Below are 25,397 nucleotides of genomic sequence, written 5' to 3' on the forward strand. Positions count from 1 at the left end.
TGGCTTCAGACGTCGAGAAAATGTTTTTGATTGCTTGATCGCTTGAGCTCGCACAATGAGAAACACGCGAAGGGCTGTGTTCTCCGTCGAAAATGTCTTAACACCCTGCCAAGTTCTAAATGTTAATATATGCTTGGGAGGCCATGCGGAAACAAGTGCCGCCCAGTCATACTTAAACTAGTTGATGGGAGGGACAAGATAAAATTCTCAATAACTGTGCCAGTTTCAAAGCGATCCCTTTCAGTATTTCCGAGGATTTTACGCCACCTGTTCGGTTATTGAGAAAAGTTGTGGGAACGCACAAAGCAAAACAGAAACAATAACGACAAAGTGGTGTTAGCTTACGACAAGCTAAGAATTAACGGCAAGCTGCTCAGGTGGTATAATACACTCAACAAGGCAGTTCCCTTGAATGGCAGGTGACCAGGCGCCGTAAACACAACGAGCAACATATCAAAGCGAAAACAGAACAAGAAATCATTGGGTATGGTCCAGCCTCCACGAGAGCTCACTATGCTATGTGCTAATGCTAGGAGTATAACGAATAAAACTATAGAACTAGAAACTTTACTCTTGGCCTTTTGTCCGGATGTAACACTTCTAACCGAAACGTGGCTATGCGAAAACATCTCGGATGCAGACACAGTACGAAGCTCTTACATATAGGTCCGGAGGGATCGTGCTTCAAGAGGGCGTGCCGTAGCAATTATCTTAAAAAAGTGAATTGACTTAACCATTATTCCTCATGAGACGAGTGTTGAAATGGTCTAGATTCTTGTTCATTTGTGTGAATGCAGCCTACTATTCGGTGTAGTCTACAGGCCTCCTAGCGCTGACGTTTCGATGCTTCGGTCACTGCATGGGTTTCTTTACCTAAACACCAAACGCTACCACAAGATTATCATGTGAAGCGACTTCAATCTGCCCACAATAAACTGGGAAAAACTGTGCTCGCTACCACCTTGCGCGCAGTCGGAAGTGTTGGTTGAAATTCCGTACTGCTTTAATCTCGCACCGCTCGTGCAGATACTGACACGTCTCACTTCCAGTTCCATCACCACACTTGACCTTGCTTTTGTTTCTCAAGCCATTCATGCAAAAAGGCCTTTCGTTGATGTTTCGCCCGGAATATCTGATCACAATAATATTTTCTTCAAATGCAACTTGACGACAGCAAGATCACGCGAACATATGAAAGATTTCTTAGATTGCAGTAACGCCAAAGACAACAGCATTCTCGATTACTTACACAAGATTTTGACATTGTTCCCCAAAACAAACACAAGATTTCCTAGGCGTCAGTTAGCTGCAGTGTGGCTGCACTTTAGGAGCACCGTGCACGAATGCATCAAAAAATACGTTCCTAAAAAGCGAAAATAGGTTAACCGAGAAAGCCCGTGGACTACGCGTACAATCGTGCACTTAAAGCACACTACGAGCAAATCTTAGATCCGAATTAAAATTAAGGCAATACCGATTCTTTCATGTCAGAATGTGCAGCTTTCTAAAATATAACCCAAGGATGTTGTGGATGCATATCTCGAAGCGGAGCAACCTTGTAGACAAGATAAAATTGAATGATGTCGAAGTTACTGACACTCAGTGTCAGTAACTTCGACATGACTAACGAAATACTGGCAATCATGGACCGTGGTGGGCAGGTAGATATTCTTTTTTTAGATTTTGAGAAAGCCTTCGATCGGGTTTCACACAAAAAAATGATACAGCTAGATAGCGTCATACGCAGCGAACAAATTTTACGTTGGCTTGATTCGTACTTGACGCAACGAAAACAATTTGTCAGCATAGGTGCTTCGCATTCATCGCTCGCCTCTGTACTTTCGAGGGTTCCACAGAGCTCCGTTTTAGGGCCACTTCTTTTTTTTTTAATTATCTAAATGGCCTGACTTGCAAGTTTTCCGTGCGGTGCCGCTTTCTTTTGTACGACTGTATTGTTTATTCGAGCATTCAATCCGTGGATGACCAATCTAACTATCTAATATCAATACACGACTGGTGTACCCAGTGGAATATGCTTCTAAACATCTTGAAATGCGCGCACACGGTTTTAAACGTAACAAAAAATTCGCTAATTTGAACCTACAAGGTAAATATCATGGATATTAAACAAGTAGAGGAATAGAAGATGACCTGCAACGCTCATGTTCGGTGTGTTTCCTCGGCAGCAACGAGACAGTTGTGGTTATAAAGCACCGTTTAAAAAACTGCACTACTGCTACCAAATTAACCGCGTATAAGACAGTTATTCGGTCAATACTCGAGTATGCAGATCTTGTCTGGGACCCTCACACAAAGGCTGGTACAGACATTATTGAAAGAGTACAAAAAAGGCTCTTAGATTTATCTACAACGCTTATGATTGGCGCATTTCAGTCACTGATTTAAGATTGAATCTCGGCGCCAGGCACTAGAAACTCGTCGCAAAAGGGACCGTCTACAAACAATCTATAACATAGTTAACAAGCACACTAAAATGAGATGTACAACTACATGCAATTTAATAAATCGCCACTGACCAGAGGTAAGCGCAATCAAACAATAATATTGCCACATGCTAGAACAAACGCACAAAACAATTCGCGAATGGAACTCCCATCCGCAAAGTGTCGTCAATTCAACCACTCCAGATCCCTTCTTATCTGCAGCACTGACGTACTGGTAATGTCGTGAGTTAATTGTTTCCTTTTGCTTGTGTCGCATATTCTGATGTCTCTTTTATTACGCCTTTCCTATTTGCAGCAAATGTGATGGCATCATAGTATTTCTTCATATGTCTTTTTATTATTTCACTATTTTTCTGTTCCCTCGAGGAAAGAGAGCTTGAAATAACGTGATGTGGGTACCACTCCTGTCTGGGCTTCTAAATGGAAGCCGGTAGCATTGTTAAATAAATAAATAAAGCTCAGTAAAGTTGAGAGCAATGCTTATTCAAGATATTGCATACAAAAGCGAACATTATCGCGAGTGCAACACAGTGCACACAAATCCGGAATCTAATTTGAGTTAAAGTTTACTGAAGTCTGTTGGAGGAATGTATTGGTACTTTAATACCAACCCTTTCTTGTGCAGTGTGGCGACGCGTAAGAAACATACTCCGTCCCACCTCACAAAATCTATCTAAATATGCATGATGAGCCAGACACCTCCGCCGACAAGAAACATATTGGAATACTGAAGGTAGCCGCCGTAGCTAATATGGACAAAGAGACAAAGCGTGGAGCAATCTGTACGCTTTGCTTCATTGAAATGAATCTACGAGAAAAGACAGAGCCCAAGGTAACGCGAGTGTTGCGCAGAAAGTGACACGCTATGTCACTTTCTGTGTACGCTTATTTGAAAGAATGCCTTTTTCACGTCTACTGTAATTCTAACTCAGTGGTTTACAAAATTTATTGTCAATGTTAGTAGATATAGATTCAAAATTTGCCCCGCTTGAAGGTTGTCAACAAAATATTTTATTACGCTGAACGATAGGGGCAAAATCAAGGCACATTTGACACAGACCAGTGCTAACCTTATGCAATAGATTTATTTTCAGTTCTCATCACCACGCATGCCTAGAAATAACTGCAAATAAACCTATTTTTAAAAGTTAATGTTGTGTGTGTGTTAAATGTGCGTTTATCTTTTACCTCTCCTTCAGCTTGCACGACAACAAAATAAAAGGTGCCGTACCAACAAGCCCCTTTAGCTACCCTCATTGATTTCAAGGAGTTTCTTGGTGTTTACGAAAAAGAAGCGTCAAATATTATCCTAACGTCTAGTCAGTCATTTCGAATCACTTTATATTGCGGCATACAATATTAAAATGTTCAGATTCCTCTAAAATTGCGTGTTCTGTTACTGCAGACATAAAATATTCTTTCATGGCTATTTCTATTTTTCTCTGAGTACTTAATCTTTCTGCCCTCCTCGAGTTATTAGTATCAATCTTCTGATTACTACTTCATTGTTATTTTCTGCGTTAACAGAGCGTTTCCATGGCAGTCTGATCCTAACATAGTAACAATGTCGCCACATAGTTCACTGTGCATGCGTCTTTTTCTGCTGTGTTATGAAATGGTTTTTCAATTCACGAAACTTTTTGATGACGTCAGTCATCTCATCAGTTCATTCTGCTTTGTGAAGGACCATCACTCATTTCGTGTTACGTACTTTTGATTCAACACAAGATGGTCTATGTACAATGCAGCTCAGTATGTTTTCCACTAGCACGGTGCGTTCGTTAGGCATTTTAACATGTCCGGTTACCGCTTCATACTAAAACGTCTGATTCTAGCAGTAAGCAGGGCTCCTGCGTTATATGTATTTATTGCTCTCATCCAAAAGCTTTAACCCGATCCTCTTCATTTCCAATTTTGACTTTTTCTTAGGTCGAGAAGGTGGGGCTCCTTATGTTATGTCTATTTTATTACCATATATTTCCATACTTTCACCATATAGTCTCCTTCAAAACAACGTCGAGTACATTCGTTTCAATTTCAATTGCACTTCCTCTGAAAGGTCTCACAACCAGCCTCTTTTAGCGGGGCAGCTCAAAACTTATCTTCTTGCTGAAGAGTTGCGAATTCATTATTGTTGGCTTCCGCTGGCCAATAAAATTGCATTCTCTCAACAATTATCATCCTCTGTCCATGCTGTAGCTGCTTGAAGTAGAACACAACCACTTTCTTCAGGCGAAGTGGATGTTTTTTGACACACTACAGCGCGGTTTTCACGAGGACAAGGAGGGAGACGCGACTCGGACGAGCGCTGTCCGCGTCGTGTCTCCCTTCTTCTCCCCGTCAAAACAGCGCTGTTCTGTTTGAAATATGGCTTACCAACTCGCCCACACGTATATCTTGATCGATGTTTTTGTTTTAGGAGCAAAACTGTTTTGTGAGTGAGCGTTGAGAACTAGAAGTCATGGTCGCGAAGTTTGATTGATCAACACATTTTTTTCGAGCTCTTTCTTCACTGCCTTCGAAGGAATAACACGACTACCTTTACCTTACTTGTTCTTATAAAAAGTTGTACAATGTGCTTAGTAGTGACTCTGCACTGGGCATCGCTTTATTTCTTTCTGCTCCCAACTGTTCAATGCTGCCTCACGTACCTTGAAATCTCTTGCCGTGAAATTGATAGTTAATGAACATTTCTTTTAGAGGGGAAAGCCTCAAGATTAGCATAATAATAGAAGCGCGCGAATATATTTCCTCCAAGCGCTTCAAATGCGTTAGCGGGAACTTGCACCTTCTGAAAGTATTCTCGCAACCGTTTAACGTCTTTTGGATTACTGGACCTAACCTGTTCAGCGCATTCATATGGGTTTTATTTAGATTTTATTCAGTACTGAATTCTTCCTTCAAATCTACGCGTCTGTCTCAATTCGCGTCGGAGTACTGTAGCCTTTCAATAGGTGCAGTTGCCTTCCCGTCAAGGATGGTGAAATAGTAGTGAAACTCATGGCTCTATGTTCGAATCTATTGAATATGAATTGCGCTTCCAAGCTGTGCCCAAAATCTTTCCCACGTCAACTTGTCACCATGAAACCTCACCATTTCTAATTTGGGTAGCTTTACGTAACTTTCACACTAAGGAGACTGATTAAGTGACGTGATCTGTTGGCTTTCTTTGGCTGTGTTATGTTGAGTAGCCGTCGTTACTCCAAAATTCTTCATGCTGGTCTCTACCTTTAAATTATTTCAATTATCTTAATGCCTCAATCCACTATCTTACATTAGTCGGTGACTACTTCCCTCCGTGGCAGATGATTTCATATGTGTATTTGTAGCACTTAAAGTTTCTATTATGCCTTTGATTTCACTAAGGTTTATAGAGAATTTATCTACTCTTCATCCCTCATCTCTTGTTCGGCCTCTGTTATTAGGTTCGTTATCTGCATCCTCAATTTTGCCCTCTTCTGCGAAACGACGTTTCGGCTCACATTCTACAGGAAGCCGCACATTCACGCAGCGTTCACGGCATCTATACTTCCTTGTGCAGTGTGTGTCAGCCCCATGGCATCCTCTTGCGGTGGGGATTCGCACGTCTGCTGCCCCGTTTTACTTCAGCTGGGGCTTTGCTGTCCTACTCTAGGTTTGACGGTTGGCCCTTGTCACGGCACCATGTTGTGACCGAAGAAATCTGGGTTTCGTAATGGTCACAACAGTTTACGCTGACGATCACAATATATAGATGTCCCGATGAAGGCTCTTCTTTGTCTTCTCTCCCGCTTTTCTTCTTCCTGTTATTCGTACACCGTGTAAGTAGCGTCTTTTATGGTTTTCTTCGCATGCACTAACATCAAATACTGAAACAATAATGTGCGTTTCTTCGGGTAGTACATTCACACTAACCTACGACTTGACAACACTTCGTTTAAACCGAAAGGCTAAGGGTTCGAATTGAAACGGGGAGGGCCGGGCTGCGCCTATAATATTTGGGCCTGGTCCGGATATGGACCAGGTTTCAAATAACTGGGTCGAGCTCGGGTGGGCGAACGCGTAACATTTTCTCGCTCGGACCGAGCCTGTGCTTAAAAGGAACGGCTTGTGGGGTGCTTTAGTTTGTATGCCGGTATCTTATAGAACTTCGTTCAGTATATAAAGGTGCGCATTTGAAACGTACAACAAATCGCCAATTAACAGGGATAATAGTTGGAAGGACAATCGGGTAAATATCTTCTCTACTTTCCGCCCCTGTTTGATTGCGTTGTGTTACACGTTCAAAATTATTCCTAACAATTCCGTCGAGTGTGCTGAAATTTCATGCGCTTTCCTCCTGCTCATACTTCGCCCCCTCCGTACAAAAGAGCTGGGAACACAGCCCCAGCGACAGGCCTCTTGAGGTCCACTGGGCCTTGATCCAACAGACCAGTGATGTAGCTTAGATTGTCATATGGACTATGCACGAGGCGACTCTGCCACTGTTTTATTTCTTGTGTGCACAACTAAACGTTTTTCTCTCTATCTCCACAACTGTTCCAACTCCTCTTTTTGCTTCAGATAGAACGGAAGCAATACTGGAAGCTCCTCTAATGCAAGCTAAGAAAAGTACGGCCATTTTTCTCGGCAGTCCTAATGAGATTCGTACTTGACATTGGATTAAGCGTCTATATGATGGCCCACAAGTGATTCGTCGTCTCAGTGGCTTCGGAAGGGCTGTCTTCTCCCAGCATATGGCCATTTCGCTTCTTTGCAACTCGCTCCTTGCAACGACTGAAACACTCATAGCTGTACACAAAGACGCGAATGTGTCAAAATGCTTCATTTCCGTAAACACAATAGCGCGTAAAAAACGAGGACACAAAAGCACATGTGTTATTACCCGCAGAATGAAGCCTATTAAAGAACAAGTGAATACGCACAAAGTTGACACGCAAAAAATAACAACTTCACGCTTGTCAAAGGTAAAGGGGCTGGGGCCCCTAATCCTGGTGTAAATTTTCTCTTTAAATGGTAGTTCGTATTATTGAGCTGAAGGACTGCTTCCTTACCTCCGCGATGATGCAGCATATGAGGCAGTGGTTGTCGCTGAGACATGCATATGTTCAAACACGCACACAACAAGAAAACTTACGAGCATGTTAAAGCAACATATTTTTAGAATAATTCTGGTGGCGGAATCAGTGATAACATAACCACAGTTGAGAACTAATACAACAGTCAAGACGGATATTCCATTCTTAGGTACCACTTAATAAATCGCCGCACTGTAGCCGTTGTTGTTCGGGGCCCTGACGTGAGCTGACGCGTCTCCGTAGTCACATCACTGTAATCGCCATCCCTTGACTAGACAGTAGGGGTAAGAGCATGGTGGTCGCCATCATGTGCATGGGATGCAGGACACCTAATGCAATGCAATAGAAAAAGTTGATGAAGTGTACACATCAATATCTGGGAAACTTTAACTGCTTTGTAGGTTAAAAAGGTGCGTAGAACAGAAAAGCATAGATGTCAAGATACTAAGCACACGCTCGCCTATTGTCACATTGTTTCTCTCCTTTAAGAATTGTCAGCTCCGGGGTTGTACGTGCACAAACCATGACTTCATTGTAATGCCCGCCCTACTAGTTTTTCGCAATACCGGCGACAATTTCGATAAGGTAGGGTATTTTAACGTGCATGTAAACTTGGGTACGTCAGCGTGTTTGTCTTTCGCCTCCATAGAAATATGACCGCTGCGAAAGGGATCGAGCCCGCGACTACGAGTTAAGCAACGAAACGCCCTAAGTAGTGATATACCATGCCGGGTTTTATGTGCTATGGCGATATTGCTTTCGTGGAGTGCTTGATATGTTTACGACACCGATGTGCAAGAAACACCATATACGTCTGCGTATGATGTCTGTTATAGGTCATTTTCACCTAGATCAATAGGCGCAATAAATTACGTTTTTCTGTACAGTATTCAAAGATGAACAGAGTCCCCACACACTGGTAATGTTCTGTTTCCAAGAGCGGTAGTTCATAAAAAAAGTGCTCCAGTATTATACAGTAACTATACACTCACTGAGTAATGGGGTTTAAGATGTTAAACGAAATATATAAAACCAGGATAATCCAATATTTTGGGCTCGCTGCTTTACGCCAAGCTTATAATTGGGAAACATAATACTTGTAACAGGGCTCTTATTTTAGACAGATATTATGTTTTTCAAGATATATAATAGTTAGTGCGTTATATTGCTCTACAACCACAGAAATGCACCTAGCGAAAGTATTATATATAGAAAAACTATTGTTGCCTTAGTAAATGTTGAGGCTGTTGGGCTGTTCAATTTTACACTAAACCACCTGCCGCTGTAGTGTTAAGCGTACAAAACTCAGGAATGGCGCTAACTAAAAACCTTCTTTTACAGAGGTCGCCACAAACGGAACATTTTGCAGCAATGATACAAGCGCTGCATTCATAAGACATCATTACAGGAGATCGAATTATTGGAGCACCACAAAAGCGACGCTTTTTGTGTGAGCAAAACAAGTAGCGTTACCTTTTCTGCACATTTCTGCCGGACTCAAGTAAAGAACACTTACGGTCTAACATGAGACAGCGTCTATCTGTTTTAAACACTCCGTCAGAACTTTTAAAGCTAATTCACGTTCACGTATACAAAAATTGGATAAGATTTCTTAAATCCTCTTCAAGAGGAAGAAAGATAGGGAGAAAAATTAATTTACAGAATTATTAGGGAATACGGCATTCACTATTGAGTAAAAATGTTTTTAACTTGTAGTAAAAGTAGATTCTATGAACGCACGTATTACTTGAAAAAATAATTGGCTCGTATGTTCCATGGATATTCCTTTCTGTAAAACACCTTAACTTTTCATTAGTGAGCGTTATCCAACAATAAATAAAATTGTTTACTTAAGAGGCACCGATGGGGTCTACACTATATTTAACACGTGCCCTAAACCATGAATCTGCCTTCTTGCCCGACAGATTTGGCTCACCGCACTTTATGATTTTCCGTAAAAAAGATATCATGAAGATGAAGGAGGCTTTCTCGTATGTAACATTCGGTTATTTTGACATTTATTTTCACATTTATTTATTTATTTATTTATTTATTTATTTGCTTCGTCACAGTACAATGTAACAGGAGGCGGGGGGAAAAGCCGTTCAAATGAAGGCTTGAGGCATCCTCCGCCCCTTTGTGAAGAATGGCAGCAGCTGAAGGACATCACGATATCACAACACTTTCTTTTAGGTTGACACAGTATTTTACGTAAAGATCAAGTCATAAAGGAAAACTGAAAACATAGTTTATACATAGCTTACACATCAAAGAAAACTACTGCAGTCTTCTCCACTTAAATTAATTGCTGCATAGATTAAATAACAAAAAGAACCGCTAATTCTGCGGCACTTAAATGAGATACATCTATACCTTTGCTAGTGTAATGATTTAGAATTTGCAGAAGTATACATCGAAGCATCTGAAAGCCATAATTAGAACGAAAGTAAGGAACGTTTCACATTTCTGTATTTCTTGTTTGTCTGTTGGACACCTAATACAAATTTCCTTTAAGCAAACATTCGCCATCTCCATGAACAAAATGTTTCTAGAACTTCATGAGAGGGGATGTTATACGGTGCTACTTGCATGAATTTATTTCCAGTACAGCAAATATGTTTTTGTAGAACAAGGAAATAATTTTGTTCAAAGCCGCAAGGCGAGGGAAATTAAAAAATCCTACAGCAACGCTGGTGTCACTAAAAATGCGCTAGAATGAACGGGGTATCAGTCAGGACATCCTATGACAAATTGCGTATCACTGCCACAATGATCATAATTCCTGTTTGCCTTGGTAACAAGGAATGAGGGTGGCTGCTTGAGGATCAACGTCCCTGTCCCAGCTCAGCAATACCTAAGCTGAATGTATGCTAACCGCAGGGCTTGAAATGAGCGCTCGAGTGTAGAGCAGCTATCACCTTTTGCGCAGGTACCCTAGCTTCACCGAGTGAAGGATGTCCTTTCGAAGCGTTGCCGTCTTATTAACGTAGGAACGCATGGAGTTGTAGTTTGATGTCCAAAATCTAATATATTTAGCCTTCCTGCAAGGTAGTCGCTTTATCAGCACTCTAGTCAGTCAGCGCATATTTTCTGAGCGCGATGGCACTGAGAAAGCGGAGCCTTCCTATTTAGTGGTACACTGCTGTATTCTCTTCTAGCCTCGCGGTACTTGGCGCTAGTCTCACATGCAAGAGGCAACAGCAATCGCACCTTGCCCAGAATGCCTAAAATAACCAACTTGAAACGCAAAGGCTAAGGAAATCATAAAGCGGATTACAGAATATGCAAATAAGAAAAACAAAACGCTAACGTTACGTTTTGTGTCACTAAAACAGTTGTCTCCTCTTCGCGACTCGATAGGCGCCTGAGCATGGTGTGGTACGCAATATTACAATGCTCTGATAGAACGACAAACCGGGAAAGCACAACCACACAAGGACGTATTGTCAAGAAGCGCGTAAACAAGTATTTAAGTTTACTGTGAGAATGTGTACACCAGCGCAGTTTTTATAATGCTTGCGCTGACAGAAATCCTTCCTAGATAGTACTAGGGATATGATGATTATTTAATTACTTATCCTGCTGTCTTCGCAAATGCACTACAAAAGGCGCCAATAAATGTGCACTGACACTAAATGTGGCAGTATCACCCGAAGGTCGAAGCATCGATTGCGATTGCAAATCAGAAGACATCTATATCTTTAGAATAATTCTGGTGGCGGAATTCGTGAGCAATGGCGTCTTAGTGATGTACGTATCAGTAAAAAAAATATTTACAAGATATCATGTACATTTACTGCAAATTGAATTGTTTTGGCATATTTCGCAGACGCTGCCCCCGCTACAATGAAGACGATAAGGAAGCCACCACTACGAAAATTCCAGAGCCCCCGGCTTGCTGAAAGATGATGCTTTAAGTGCACTGCCAGCCTTTCGCACCAAAAAAAATTTAAACTACAATATTATCTGCACCGGCAACGGGCGTACTTGTCATTTCTTTAGAAGGGCATATTTACAATCCCATTTATTTTCAATTGGATGGCGGGAAGGCGTTAAAACTATTAGGTTAATATTCAATCGAAGCGATATTCTCTTCAAATATACCGTGTGCCAAGAAAAGAAAATACCTTAAAGGGTCACTAAAGAGAAACACCAATAAATTATTCTTTAAAAAAATCCTATTCAATTTTCAATATTTTGTTTATTTTTACGACAACTTACGTAGGCGAACGTTCTGTTTTTCGAAACTGTGCTTTTATTTAGTGATGACAGGTCAAATATACCAAAAAAGAATGTATAGGTCATGTTCGCTCTTTCTTTCCTAATTTCAAACGAGAGCCGCTGCGCCGGTACGTCAACGTACAATCTTACATATCGAATAAATGTTTGCGTTTGTGACAAATTGGCTCGCCAAAATTCCCAAAATTGGTCTTCGTGACCAACATTTAGACCCCAGAGAGACCAACTGGAAAAAACTGGCTGCCATGCCCAAAATCAGATCCTTGGCATCAGGCTGGTGCCCGGCTTGAAAGGGAGCAACGGAAGTGTGCAACGGAAGGGGGCAACAGAGAGAGAGCAAGAATGGGGATGAAGGCTAATATGCAGAAGACAATGATGAATAGCCGTGCAAGGGAACAAGAGTTCAGGATCGCCAGTCAGCCTCTAGAGTCTGTGAATGAGTACGTTTACATATGTGAAATAATCACAGGGAACCCTGACAACGTGAAGGAAATTCATAGAAGAATAAAAATGGGTTGGATTGCATACGGCACAGATGGTCAGCTTTTGACTGGAAGCTTACCATTATCATTGAAAAGAAAGGTGTATAATCAGTGCATTTTATTAGTGCTGACATATGGGCAGAGACTTGGAGACTGAAAAAGAAGCTTGAGAACAAGGACCGCGCAAAGAGCGATGGAACGAAGAATGCTAGACATAACATTTAGAGACAGAAAGGGAGTGGCTTGGATCAGAGAGCAAACGCGTATAGCCGATATTCTTTGCGTTAATAGAAAATGATGGAGCTGGGCAAGTCATCTGATGCGCTGGTTAGATAACCGTTGGACCATTAGCGTTATAGAATGGGTACCAAGAGAAGAGAAGCGTAGTCAAGGATGCCAGGGGTGCGATCTTGTACGCGTTCCAAAATAGAACGGAGGCGGTCCGTTCCACCGAGCCGCACACGATTGGTAAATTTGAACCGTGACGAACGCCATGACGTCAATTGTGACGTGATATCTGCTGTCAATCATTGTGTGTCGTCTGCTATCGGACGAACGCAATGGAACGGATCGCCCAATTCCTGACGTAAAGAACGGACCGCCTCCGTTCGATTTGGAACGCGTGCAAGATCGCACCCCGGAAGGCAAGGTGGCGCGATGAAATTAGGAAATTCCCGGGCGCTAGTTGGAATCGGTTGGCGCAGGACAGGAGTAATTGAAAATCGCAGGGAGAGGCCTTTCTCCTACAATGGGCATAAAATAGGATGATGATGATGATTATGACGATGATGATGATGATGATTATGATGATGATGATGATTGGAAGTTTGAATGGCAGCGCTTGTTGTCGTCAATCAACCATTGCGCTCTTGCAGGACGCTGCAGACAAATGTGCACGTGCCCCGACGTCTATTCACGGGCCACAACTTGTGCGCTAGCGCAGAACTGCGAAGATGAGGTTTTGTTCATACCCTGGAGATAAAGTTGCTGTAGAGCCAGCCTTGGTTACAGTACTACCGATTCGTGGATATCTGTGGATGACGCATGGAACGCAACTGCACCACTGTTAGTTGTATCTGTCAAAATGCGTGTTGTGTCCCTTGCAGGATATAACAAAGGGCTGTGACAGTGAGCTCCTGTATAATAAAGCGGAACGCAAAAATGCGGTAGTCGATGTAAAAGCTCATGCTAATATATGACCGCAGAACAACATGGGAGCACGGACTCTGAGAAGACGGATTCCTTAAACCCACAGTAATAAGAGGCTTCTTGTCACATCAGTTAGATAGAGCAATTATTGTCTAGCGATTTAAACTGCCCATGCATGACCTGTCTTCCACTCGCTGCTGTGCGCTTCTGCCTCATTATTGATCTTGCGGTTGTGTTCAACTGAGTGCTCGCACCTTGTTGGTTATCGTCTTCAGTATTCGAGCTGTGTGGTGATTGCTTAATTCCATGTACTAAATGATAACCGTGCTCACAAGTATCTTTCTTTAGTGCACGAACAAAAAAAGTCGCAGTTTCGCCGGAAAGGCGAAATGTCAACTGCAACAGCAAATTCGTGGACAGCTATAGGAAGTAAGGGTAGCACTTTATTCGGCGGTACAAACTTGTACACATAGGCATACTAACTACATCAAAAGCTTGGTGCCACGTGTGCACAAGCAAACATGAGCACGTCTGAATGAATAACCGCGGACACTCGCTGTCAAAACGCTTGAGTGAGGAAGCACGGCAGAATCAGTGATCGAATTGACCTTCGCGCTGCCTCTCAAGGCTTTCAAGATACAGCGGCCTGCGTGGGCGCGCGACGGAGGCCGGCACGCCACCTCCCCGCTTTCCACCGTCACATGCCTGGAAATGAGCCGCGATCGCCGACTCACCCTCGCACGCTTTTACTCCCACATACAGCATACGGCATATGAACGAGCGAGGAAATGCGGCATTTGAAAGCCGCTGAACCTGATGCTAGAACCTAGACTGGAGATGTCAACGCACGTCCTTCTAAGCGCGGACCTTAGACAGAGCGTCGCTATACCTCTTTCAGCAATATTCAAGTGTGCAGAGTCATAGGGCGAGAGATGTTTTTGCGCTCACGGAGAAAAGCGTCGCCAAACGTTTTCTTTAAAACCTGGTGTTTAGAAACTGCAGCTCATTATGAGTCGGACTCTCATGCGTAAAAAATAGGCCATTACCACAGAATTTAAAATGATCCAAACGTTGGTCATTTCGTCAAGACAATTTAACAACAATGTTGGTCCGTCATAATTAAAATGCCGTCTGCGTATCAAAAAACCTTTAGCACGTGTGTGCCCTTAAGGCAGTCGTCAAGATTTCTATCCACTTTCGAAAGAAATAGGTCACATAATAAAGGAGCTACGCACGAACCGATACAAAGGCTATTGTTTTCCAAGAACAGTTCATAGTCAGAATGGATAAAAGTTAAACTCAGGCAAGCGTCCAGTAAGGTTAAAAAAATATCAGCACTCAGACCAACAGCCTTCTGAAACGCTGGTTGACCTCTGTCATCAATACGTGTCGGTGGAGCTGCACAGAGTTCACGGTGCGGTGTAGAATAAAACAGGTCTTCTATATCAACAGAAAACACGAAGCCAATATTTTTCTTGTCACGAAAAAAGGTGATAACATCTAAGTTTGGAACAAGGAAATTATTTTTCAAATATAGGTTCTTGCGGAACTTTAGCAGCAACTTGCTGACCTGAAGTTACCATGTGTCATGCTCACTGACAATAGCCCTGAAAAAAACGTCGGTTTTCTACGTTTTTGCACTCAGCAAAGCGCTGAGGGGTATCTTTCTTGCTTTTTTCTATACATTTTGCTAAGCTATATAGGTCTTTGTCTTGTCAACACTGCAAATAGTCTTTCTTTCACGTGTGACGCCCGAGTTGTTTCGGGTGGAAAATTTTTGTTTATCGTCTGACGAACTTTTGCTTGATAGGCATCTTTAGTCTGGACGACTAAACCGTGTTCCTTGTTGGCTTGCAGCGCAGTGATAAGATATCCTCCTTGAAACCTATTGTCATCTATTTTAAAGAAAACGATTTGTGTCTTCTGCAAGCCGACAAGCCAGGTGGTTTCGTTGTCCTGACGAAAGAGGCCTATCAAGAAACAGCGCCTAGGGCCATGAAGAAAGATTTTGCAAAAAAAAAAAAAAAAAACTTGGGTGTAACATGGGCGAAAAGGCTTGTTGCGGTTTTCTCAGGACAACGACCCAAACACCTGCGCAACATGCTCAGAGAAAAGCAAGATTCCCTCACAGTTTTCTTCAGTGCTAAAACGAACAAAACGGTTTTTTTTTTCTTCAGGGCTATTCTCAAAGAGCGTGACACAAGGCAACTTCCGGTCGGCAAGTTTCTGCTAAAGTGCCTCAAGAAACTATTATTCAAAGATCATTGTCCTGTTCTAAACTCGGTAATTATCAGCTTTATTCGCGACAACAAGAACATTCGCTTCGCGTTTTCTATTGACATAGTTAACCTCTTATTTTACACCATATCGTGAATTGCCTGTTGCTCTAAAGACGCCTATTGATGACTGAGGTTAACCAGCGTTTACGAATGGTGTTGATCTGAGTGCTGATGACTTTTTAACCTTACTGGACGCCTGTCTGAGTTGCACTTTTATCCTTTTTTACTACGAACTGTTCATACAAAAGAAGGGCATTCGTATTGGTTCGTGCGGAGCTCCTTCATTATGTTACCTACTTCTTTCTAAAGTGGATAGAAATCTTGACTGTTTTAAGGGCACACATGCATTAAAGATTTTTAGATACGTAGACGACTTTTCAATTACGATGGACCAATATTAGTCTTCACGTGTCTTGACACAATTAACAATGTTTGGATCTTTTTTAAATTCCATGGTAATAGCCTACTTTTTACGCATCAGCTTCCGACTCATCATTAGCTGCAGTTTTTAAATTTAAACATCCGGTTTTTAAATGAACACGTGTTCATTCACGTGTTGGTGGCGCTTTTCTCCGTGAGCCCAAGAACAACTCTTGCCCTATGATTTTGAACACTTGAATATTGCTCAAAGGGGAACAGCTACGCTCTGCCTAGGGTCCGCGCTTAGAAGAACGTGCGTTCACCGCTCCAGTTTAGTTTCGAGCATCAGGTTCAGCGACTTTTAAATGCCGGATTTCCTCGTTCGTTCATCACCTCGGTGGCAGAAACCTTGCTGCAGATGTTCAAACTTAGCAGTAATGCCAAGTGGGTGAGGGAGGTGAGCAGGATACCTTAAGAAAGGCTCAAGTGGTACCTTATTACCTCAAGGTGAATCACAACCTCAAGAAGGTGGCAAAAAGTTATGGGGTACGTGTTGTGTTTTCCGCCCCGAATAAACTGGCTCGCCGGTGCCCCCCAAACACGCTATGTGCTGTGTGAATGTGAAAAGTGAAGCACGCCAAACGCTACGTGGAAAAGTGTTCCACTGCTGTTGGTTTACCAAATACCGCCAATTTGCCGGAAAATCTGCGTCGGGCAGACCGGCCGTTGTGTAAACGACCGAATGAGGGAACACACAGGCAGTTTAACAAAGAATGTGAGCGCCCATTTCTCGGCGCACTGCAGATCCTGCTGCTATAAGCCACGTGTTTCTGAAGTGAGAATCCTAGGTAGGAGTAGAGATGAAACAGCTCGGGCGCTGCTATAGGCATATGGAATTCATCTAAGTGGTCAAGAATGTGTTAGTGAAACATCTGTTTCGTTACATGGTGCTGAAATGGCACACGCTTGACGCAAGCGAGATGACCTGTCGCTTGTTGTTTTGTGCCCCCTGATGGCGAGAATCTGCACGGTATAGATTTAGCAAGCTTCGTTCCGAATAAAGAGCTGTGAGTGTGGTGCTGCCCTTCTTTTTTTCTCATGTCTGTCTCTTACAATCTTCCTTTTCCGTTTTTTTTTTTTGCTACAATACCATGTCGTTATCCACCTACCGGTATCATAGTATGACTGATTTCTTAGTGAACAATCATGTCAGATGTTATTTATCTCTGTCTCATCGTTAATAAATCGGTACTAATATATACAATAATTATATTATTTGTTCTTAGTGTGTAGTGTAGCTTGCTTTAGTTTCAAAAGACATAGGGCGTGTTTGCTTTCTAGACACATATACTTGCAATGACATCAATGTTGGTTAGAGGCCACCACGTGCAATTCTTTCATTTCAGTTCTTTATCAATAAGGTGTTAATATGGGGGAGACGTAAATGTATAACTTTAAAGATTATTACATTGCCTTTATTAGCGAGCGTGATCATAGGAACGTGTGAAATATGTTCCGTCAGGGAAAGCCTATTGCTTAATAATATCAGTTTGCTGTATTAAAAAACGTACTTCTCGTAAGATATTGCACAGGATATGGCCTAATTTCGACACCTAAAGGGAACGTGCATTGGTCAGTAAATACCACTGCACTGCTTGAGCATTCCTGCAATTTTTTAGATAAGCATAGCTGCACGGGTAGCAGTGACATCGGTAGCAGTTCGGCAATCGTCCCCTAGTTACACCATGATTTCCCTAGCTTGATATTGTATCACTCGTGTATTAGTCAAAATACTCCATCAGCAATTGTTATGCTTATTTATTGCGTTTAGGTAATGACAAATTGCATTAGTTATTTGAAAGTTCATGTTTTACATTGAAGCTGTATACCTCTACCGTCCAAGCAAATTTTCCTCTCGTTGTGGCAAGCAAAAAACTCCCCATACGTGGGCCAATCCTGGAGATAGTGCAATGCCGGGCGAATCCGCGGTGGAGGTGAAGGAGGCGTTAAACGCTATCCATCTCTGGGCCGATCCCGAAGATAGTGAAACACCGGCCCGACCCGCGGTGGAGGCTAAGCGCCCCCGCACGTGGGCCGATACCGAAGATATTGCAATGCCGGGCCGACCCGCGGCGGAGGTGCAGTTCGCCATTAAGGGGCCCACATACGCAGCTTCGCTGGCCATCCTTCTTCACACAGTAAAAGGGCACTAGTTTGTTTTCACCTCCACTCATGACACCGGCGACAAAACAAAGTACAGTCGCATTGTCCGTCGCATTCAAGCACTCTTTATAAGAGCACTTACCTTGATTCATCTTGAAAGGCCTTTCTGCCGTATTTTCGATAGGCATGCTTCTTCGTGCGACCTTTGAGTAAGTACGAAATGTCGTTTTTGAGACATTTCAATGCTTAACGTATAAATATGTGCTTACGAAGCTGAACTGGCCCCTACACTTTGTGGTTCTGCAGATCCTTGCCGGTTAGTCATGATGTCTAGAGTGAGTGTTATTTTTCTCTGCTTCATTGCACATGGATGCACTAAAGGTTCCGAAGTAGCCGCAAGCCTCCAAAACCAGCCACCCTTGAAATGGAGTAAGTTACGCTTGTTCCATAGTGCTATCCAGGGCTAACACGGAAGCATCAGTCATCATTGAAGCGGGTGAAATATGCAGAAGTGTAGCGTTCCTGCTATACATGCATGAACGTATAGCCTTTGCAACTGTCAAAATGAAGAGAAATGCAACTTGGTATATAAATGTGGCATTTTTGCTATTTACAGGCTGACAAATATTGACTCCTGACAAAAAACCTTAAACGCAGTTTACGCGCTTGTAGAGTTTTAGATTGTTCCTCTTTTCCCTACGCCTATTGCGGCTGCCGTCATTCTCAGTTCGTCGCTGTCGCGTCCTAAGCATCAGCCCACATCAGCCTGGCCATAGGAAAATGGACGAAGCTTGTGCAAAGGGACATGAGTTTGTATCCCGGTGACATAGGCGGAGAATGCGCACTTGGGGATAGCATAAATACCTGGTAGCCTTGTGCGCTGGTTTTGTCGTCGGTATTCTTTTTTTTTTTTTTTTTGCAGTTTCGCATGCTACCCATGATGTGATAGTGGTGGCGTTTCTGTACGCATTACGGATACCAAAAGAGGACGACACTGCAGTGAACTACGGCTTGGCTTTGCGCATCGTAAATAATTTCTTTCTGAGAAGACAACAATGTTTGCTTTGAAAGCATACCGCTGTCGCAATGAATAAGCTCAGAGCCGAAGTAACCAATGAAGCCTGCGAATATTTTTTAGTTGTCAAGACAATGAAATCAGGTGTATGCGACTGAATTGACTAATCTCTAGTTCGTGCACCATCAACTACGCCGCAAACATTTCGTTTTTTATGCAGCAAAAATTTCAATGCATTGTCTGAGCACTCCAATTCAATTAAGTGACGCGCAAATTATTGCAGAAGCATAATACAGAGCGGGGGAGGGGGTTCAGCCGTGTTTCGCGAATGTGAGAGGTACTGCAAAACAACTACAGCGAGAAAAAGTGAACGTTGGGTTCTACCAGATTGCGCGGCGCGATCCTGAGCGACTGGCCTCGATTGAGTGCAGAAAATGGGACGAACTGTTCCGAAGGGACTTGCCTCTGCAGCGGGCTTCAGCTGCCCTTGTTACAGTTGTGGTAGAGTGAAGGGTCACCAACAACAACAAAAAAAAAACGCTCATACAGGACAGGCCCACCCTGAGAATAGCGATCCACCAGGAGGTCACCGAACAAAGCTACTGTGGCGCCTGTGCGGTGAAGGCTTGTTTTGTGGCCGAGACTGGGGTGCAACCTGCGTACGTTTCCCTACTATAGTGAGCGTTTTCTTCGGATATACAAGGAAGTTGATCAACGTCGTCTCGCAATGCCGCCCGGCGAGGCCATGCTGCTGAAACGTGAGTAGTTCGTTGCAGATTCGCAAGCGCTCAGTGGAAAAGTGCATGCGTGTAATAAACGGTACGCTGCCAAACGTACACCATAGAATGCAGTACAACAGACCATAGCGTGTAGAGTAGGTTACCTACGCACCGCGGGAATACGTTACGTATACTTCAAAATGTGTCGGTGTGCCTGGATGGGTGTCTCGTGTGGCACTTCAACGGGCACCATGCGCTATAAAACGTAGTCACTCACTAGAAATGATAGGAATAAACTGCAACTGTCTTGCCTAACGCAGACAATAACTGCAAAACAACAGCGGGAAGGCAAATAAGTCATCCGTAGAGATACAAAGAGCGACGCGATATAAGCTTTCCGAGGGAACTGTGATGATTGTGGTAGCGAACCATTGCTCAAGGAATAATCCGTGCTTTGTAGGCGAATTTGACAGCAAAAGTAGGTGCGAGTGGCGCCAATGGCTGGTCTGTAGCTCTGACCTGAACGTAAGTGGCCTGTCTCGACGTTGAAGGGATGCGACGAGGTGACTGGTAACCTCTGTATCCGTTTGGTGGCATTTTGTCAGGACAGATAGGTCACTTCTGGAAATCAAAATCAGTTGAAAGTTAACACTCATCCTTGTCATTCTTCCTTGTCTGCGTAACCTAAGCGCCATGGCCTCGACGACCCAGATATTTTTTTATGATGATTCTGCAGAAAGCTCAGGTAATTCTAAGTATCGTAGCACTAGAGCGACTATTTACCACTAGCGGTCAGCCTGCAGAATCAGTGCAAGTCTATGTTTATACAGGCCATGTATACCCGTGTCATGCGAAATGAGAGAATGGTATTTGTTCATAATGATATTTTTTTTCAATGTTTAAGTAAGCCGCTACATGAAGATAGATAATGTCTATATTGAGAAAACGAAACGAAAACGCTTAACTCATCGGAATGGATCTCTGCACCAAATAAGTTTGTTGCCGAGGAGTGCGAGTGATGAAATAAAATAATAATATTAGACAACTCATAATAGCAGTAATTATTATCTACCATCGTAATACAAGTCGCGCTGATGTGGCCTCGAAAAAGTTTCTTTTGGAACAAGATATTGGGCGTATTCGTTCACGGAGGTTTCCTGTTTGCAGCAACGTTGTCAAGAGCGTTGTCAGCCACGTTTTTCCCGCTAAGTTCAGTCGGTGCAAGCACAAAAACCTATCATGTTATTTGTGGATCAATAGCATCGGGCTGAGCAATGTTTCTTTTTTAATATAAAACGCCTTCATTTAGGAATCCTCGATGCATGACGAATTTCATTCCTACAAGTGACAATAACTTTTGCCATGTGGCAGCACACGGTTACCTAATGTCATTTGATGTATCGGATGTCATTGAATACAAGTGACGTTAACACTTCCAGTGTGACAGAGGTAATAATGGGTGCGGACAAGGTTTGTGGAAAAGGGACCTGCAGTAGTATCAGAATTTGGTGCAGAGCATATGACGGACCTTACGAAGTCGTGACTGCATCAGGAAGAAGAGTACGTTCCAGCGCCTTCTAGTGCGTTGGATTATACTGGTCGCATTGTGCAATGGTTACAGTATGTTTGAATAGGCTGACATACACTGAGATAACTGGTGACTCCCTGGCACGAGCTTGTGTGCCGTCCGTGGACGATGGCTTGAATAGCACTGGGAGCTGGTCGCACTAGGATTCATAGCAATACACTGGATTCACGGATTCACAGGGTTAGGTAGGTTTTGGAGGGGTAGCGACATTATATATAATTGTACTTCAATAATAATGGCTTTTCAAGCTCAGCAAGACGACATCTAAAAAAAAATTTGCCGACACTGTTCGCTACATATCTCTGATATGCCTTGCTTCTGCAATATTTATTGCACATTTACTGTACTTTCCGCAAAAGCACCTTCGTTCGGATCAGCAACCGGCCACTCAAATTATACGCATTACTTTAACTATATGTTTCGGCAGGATTATCAAAATTAGAAAGTCAACAAACTAGATCTGCTACTGTAGATTTTACACCATGTGCTTCAAAATGAATACATTGCTTTGCAAATAAGTTACCTTGTTATACCAATGAAATGCGTAGATCGGAGTTCAACGCATGTTGGCTGAATGTATCTGTGACATTTAACCTCTAAGCATTAATACCGGCATTGTGTGTCTTTTCATTATATTTAGGCAATGGCGAGAAAAAAATTGGTGAAGGCGTCACAGTAAACGCGTACATATTCTATGACACGGATCAATATAGACAAGAAGTGCCTGAGCAAAACGTAACCAATTACTTCACACGTATCTTCTTTCAGGTAAGAAAATTGCCATGCTGTGTTCCCTTTCTCAGGAAACACATAAGACGCACGCATGTTTGCAGAATGTTAAAAAAAAGAAGCGAGTACTGCGCTAGCGAAAATATGTCGCAGCGCAGGGCAAGGCGTCCTGCTCAGTCCTCTCTACGACTTGCAATGTGTTTATGTGTATGAGTCTGCAGTGATACACATCGAAACTTCTCGCAGATTTTTAAAAGTGTAACCACACAAGCGCGTCACCTCGAAGAACACCGCCCACCCACTCCACTCACGGTCGCTATTTTTCGAAATGCGCATAATAATATATTTCTAAAGTACCTGGCACTGCTTGCCTCATTTAATGACACTAGGCTTCAAACAATGCTCATTTGTTGACAACTAATGCAACTACGTGGCCTAATGTAACGTGCACACATATATTTGAATCAATTGGAGATAAATATGTGGGCTCGAAGCCGATGCAATAGAGGCATCTGGTGTAATTTAGATCATGTTAAGATAAAGCTACGTGCGAAAGGAGGTGCAAACTCATTCACCACTTTTATACACATCGATGGCGCCTTTAAGCCTCAAATGTCAGAAACGAACCACACATGGCAGCGCTACTTTTGTTGATATTTATACGAAAAACACCATTTTACCGACAAGTTGATATTTATGGAAAAAACACTTCTTTACCTACAACAATTTATACATTTGCCTACAGTGGGATACAATTTTTTGTTGAAACCCTCTATATTAAACTGTGTTCGTGCGTGCGCGCGCGCATTTAGAGCTAGTCGGGTACCTTGCCCAGCCGCTGACATTCACATAGGGCTGCTTTTGTCATGGCTCTCTTACATCACGCGCATTGTCAGTGGCTTCAATTTTATTTGCACTGAACTCCCGGGCTTCTAGTGTAATCAGGGTCTTTGTTCCATAGCCATACTTATCTTTCCGTAAGAATGCTTTGAGCGTAGGTAAAGTGGCGCTTTCGCATTCCAGTATCCAAACGAGGAACCCTTACTTTCGCACTAATAACATGAGCTTCAGTAGACCGAAAAACAAACACTCGCACCAAGTTTTTTATTGTCCCATCTAGGGCAGTTCTTTATATGACAAACTTCAAAGCGCTTGCATTCGTGCACCCTCATTTTTTCATTCGTCAAAATAACACTACATTTGAAATAGTCGCAATCAAATTTAAACACTCAATTCGGGCAATTTCAACAGCAAGCACGCCGAGAGTACAAATTGCGGTCCCTCTACCAGAACAGAGGAAAATACCCCGTAACAAAAAGCGCAAAAATGTTAGGAAGAGAAGGTAGCGGCTAGTCGCTGATACCGCACGTTTTGTCGGGCCGGCAACTATCGCGACATACCGTATGCCTGTTTGCCGTCATTGCCATCATGCCGTCATTCAAACTTCGTAGCGCAACTTCACCGCGCAGGGTTTCCCTCCAACGCAGGAGCTGAGGGCGCCCAGTTCCAGCTTGTCTAAATTGAGCGGCGTTCACATGTGATGTTAATGTATATCTGGAATGAGGTGAGACTTTCAAGATGTGAAGAAATGGCATGTATTAAAGTGTAACTGCCTGCAAGCTTGCGCTATAAGATTTGCCATATAAGCAACCGCTCAGAACAGGACAATAAAAGCTAAGCAATGTTATATTATTCCGCTGAAGTTTGTTTTATTAGTGACAATATATGTCCACCTCAAATAAGATCCCCTCTGTGTAAACAGCCCCTACACCGATCTCATAGCCTTTGTATAAAACATGTGTATGCGTTAAAAAAAAAACATCCGGCGCAGTTCCAATGCGATCGGCCTAAATTGTAACCAGGATTTCTTCCTGCAGCATGCATTGCCTCCTTGGCTAAGTTAGCTTGTCTCAAAACACACTCTTCTGGGCGCATATGCAAGTAATGAAAAATATACATTTAAATGGCGTTTCCAAGTTTTCAATGAACGATTGTTGCCTATGAAATCTGCTACTTTTCCATGATGGAGCCATTTAGACGTGGCAGTGTCTCAATACGCGTCAAAACCAAACACTGAGGTGCACTAGCTGCAGCATTAGTATGTAACGCCTCGACATTAGTTTTTTGGGACTCCCGGTAATTCAGTTGTTTATACTATGTGTTGTAGTATGTAATAATGTCAACGCCATGTAATGTGCGATTTTTGGGCGAGAATTGTTGGTGATTTCAGATTGTGGAATTATATATCATCCAAACTACAACCTGTGCAATAACTAACGTGATTCCTTATCGCCATTTGATTTGAACAGGCTCAACAACACTTCCACAATAACTCGGTAATGATATCTCTAGACATTCGAAACATCAGCATGGTAAGTGCTCAAATCTCTGCTTAATTACGGAATAGTTTATATTATATATATATATATATATATATATATATATATATATATATATATATAGATACAGCTGTATCATTGCCTTCAAATGAACTGTAAAGAAATAGAATAGCACAAGACAACGTGGCAACACATCAAATATGTGCGAAGCTATCGACAACAGTACACGTCGACACCTTTGCGTGGTAGTCGCACCAGGAAGTAGTAACCTGAGGCACATCATAATAAATTATCTACTCAGTTGTATTAGTATCTACAATGTTCGAGTACAAATTACACCACAGGGATGTCTGCATTTAATTCACTAAAATTGCCAGTCCATGACACTGTCTTACTCAAAAAAAAAAAAACACATGAACTATATGACACGACATTTGGGCATGTTGGTCACTTATAATTAGAGATGAGATTAGATTAGATTAGAGATGAGAGATGAATTAGGCACAGCCGCAGTACATGGGCAGTTATTTGTTCCGAAGCCAATGTCCACCAATTATTTTTAGCGTTGTGTGTTTATTTTGAGAATTCAAGTTTAGGAGAGAATACATGTCATTGCTTGGGTCACAGTGAGCTAAGGAGAACGTGATCTAACATATAGAGCAGATATCCGATGATTTGTTAGAGCATGTTCATGAAGCACATTTACACCGAAACGTAGCTACGCGGAAATTAAGTGCACATAAGACTTCAAGTGTCGTTGTTCAGGCCGCAGTAATGTAAACATAACTTAATATATAATGTGTAGAAAATACC

General features: G+C 42.5%; 1 protein-coding gene across 1 annotated transcript in view; it reads left to right on the plus strand.

The window, feature by feature from the left end:
- The first annotated feature begins 18,490 nt into the window (after window positions 1-18,490).
- LOC126544527 (uncharacterized) overlaps window positions 18,491-25,397 on the plus strand; it is a 48,287-nt gene continuing 41,380 nt past the window's right edge. Inside the window, exons 1-3 of the mRNA XM_055077682.1 lie at window positions 18,491-18,623; window positions 22,157-22,284; window positions 24,555-24,617. Of these exons, the coding sequence (XP_054933657.1) occupies window positions 18,518-18,623; window positions 22,157-22,284; window positions 24,555-24,617 (297 nt within the window). The 5' untranslated portion in view covers window positions 18,491-18,517. The remainder of the gene's footprint in view (window positions 18,624-22,156; window positions 22,285-24,554; window positions 24,618-25,397) is intronic.

The sequence above is a fragment of the Dermacentor andersoni genome, chromosome 10 (genome assembly GCF_023375885.2).
Source record: "Dermacentor andersoni chromosome 10, qqDerAnde1_hic_scaffold, whole genome shotgun sequence".
In the NCBI taxonomy this organism is placed as follows: domain Eukaryota; kingdom Metazoa; phylum Arthropoda; class Arachnida; order Ixodida; family Ixodidae; genus Dermacentor; species Dermacentor andersoni.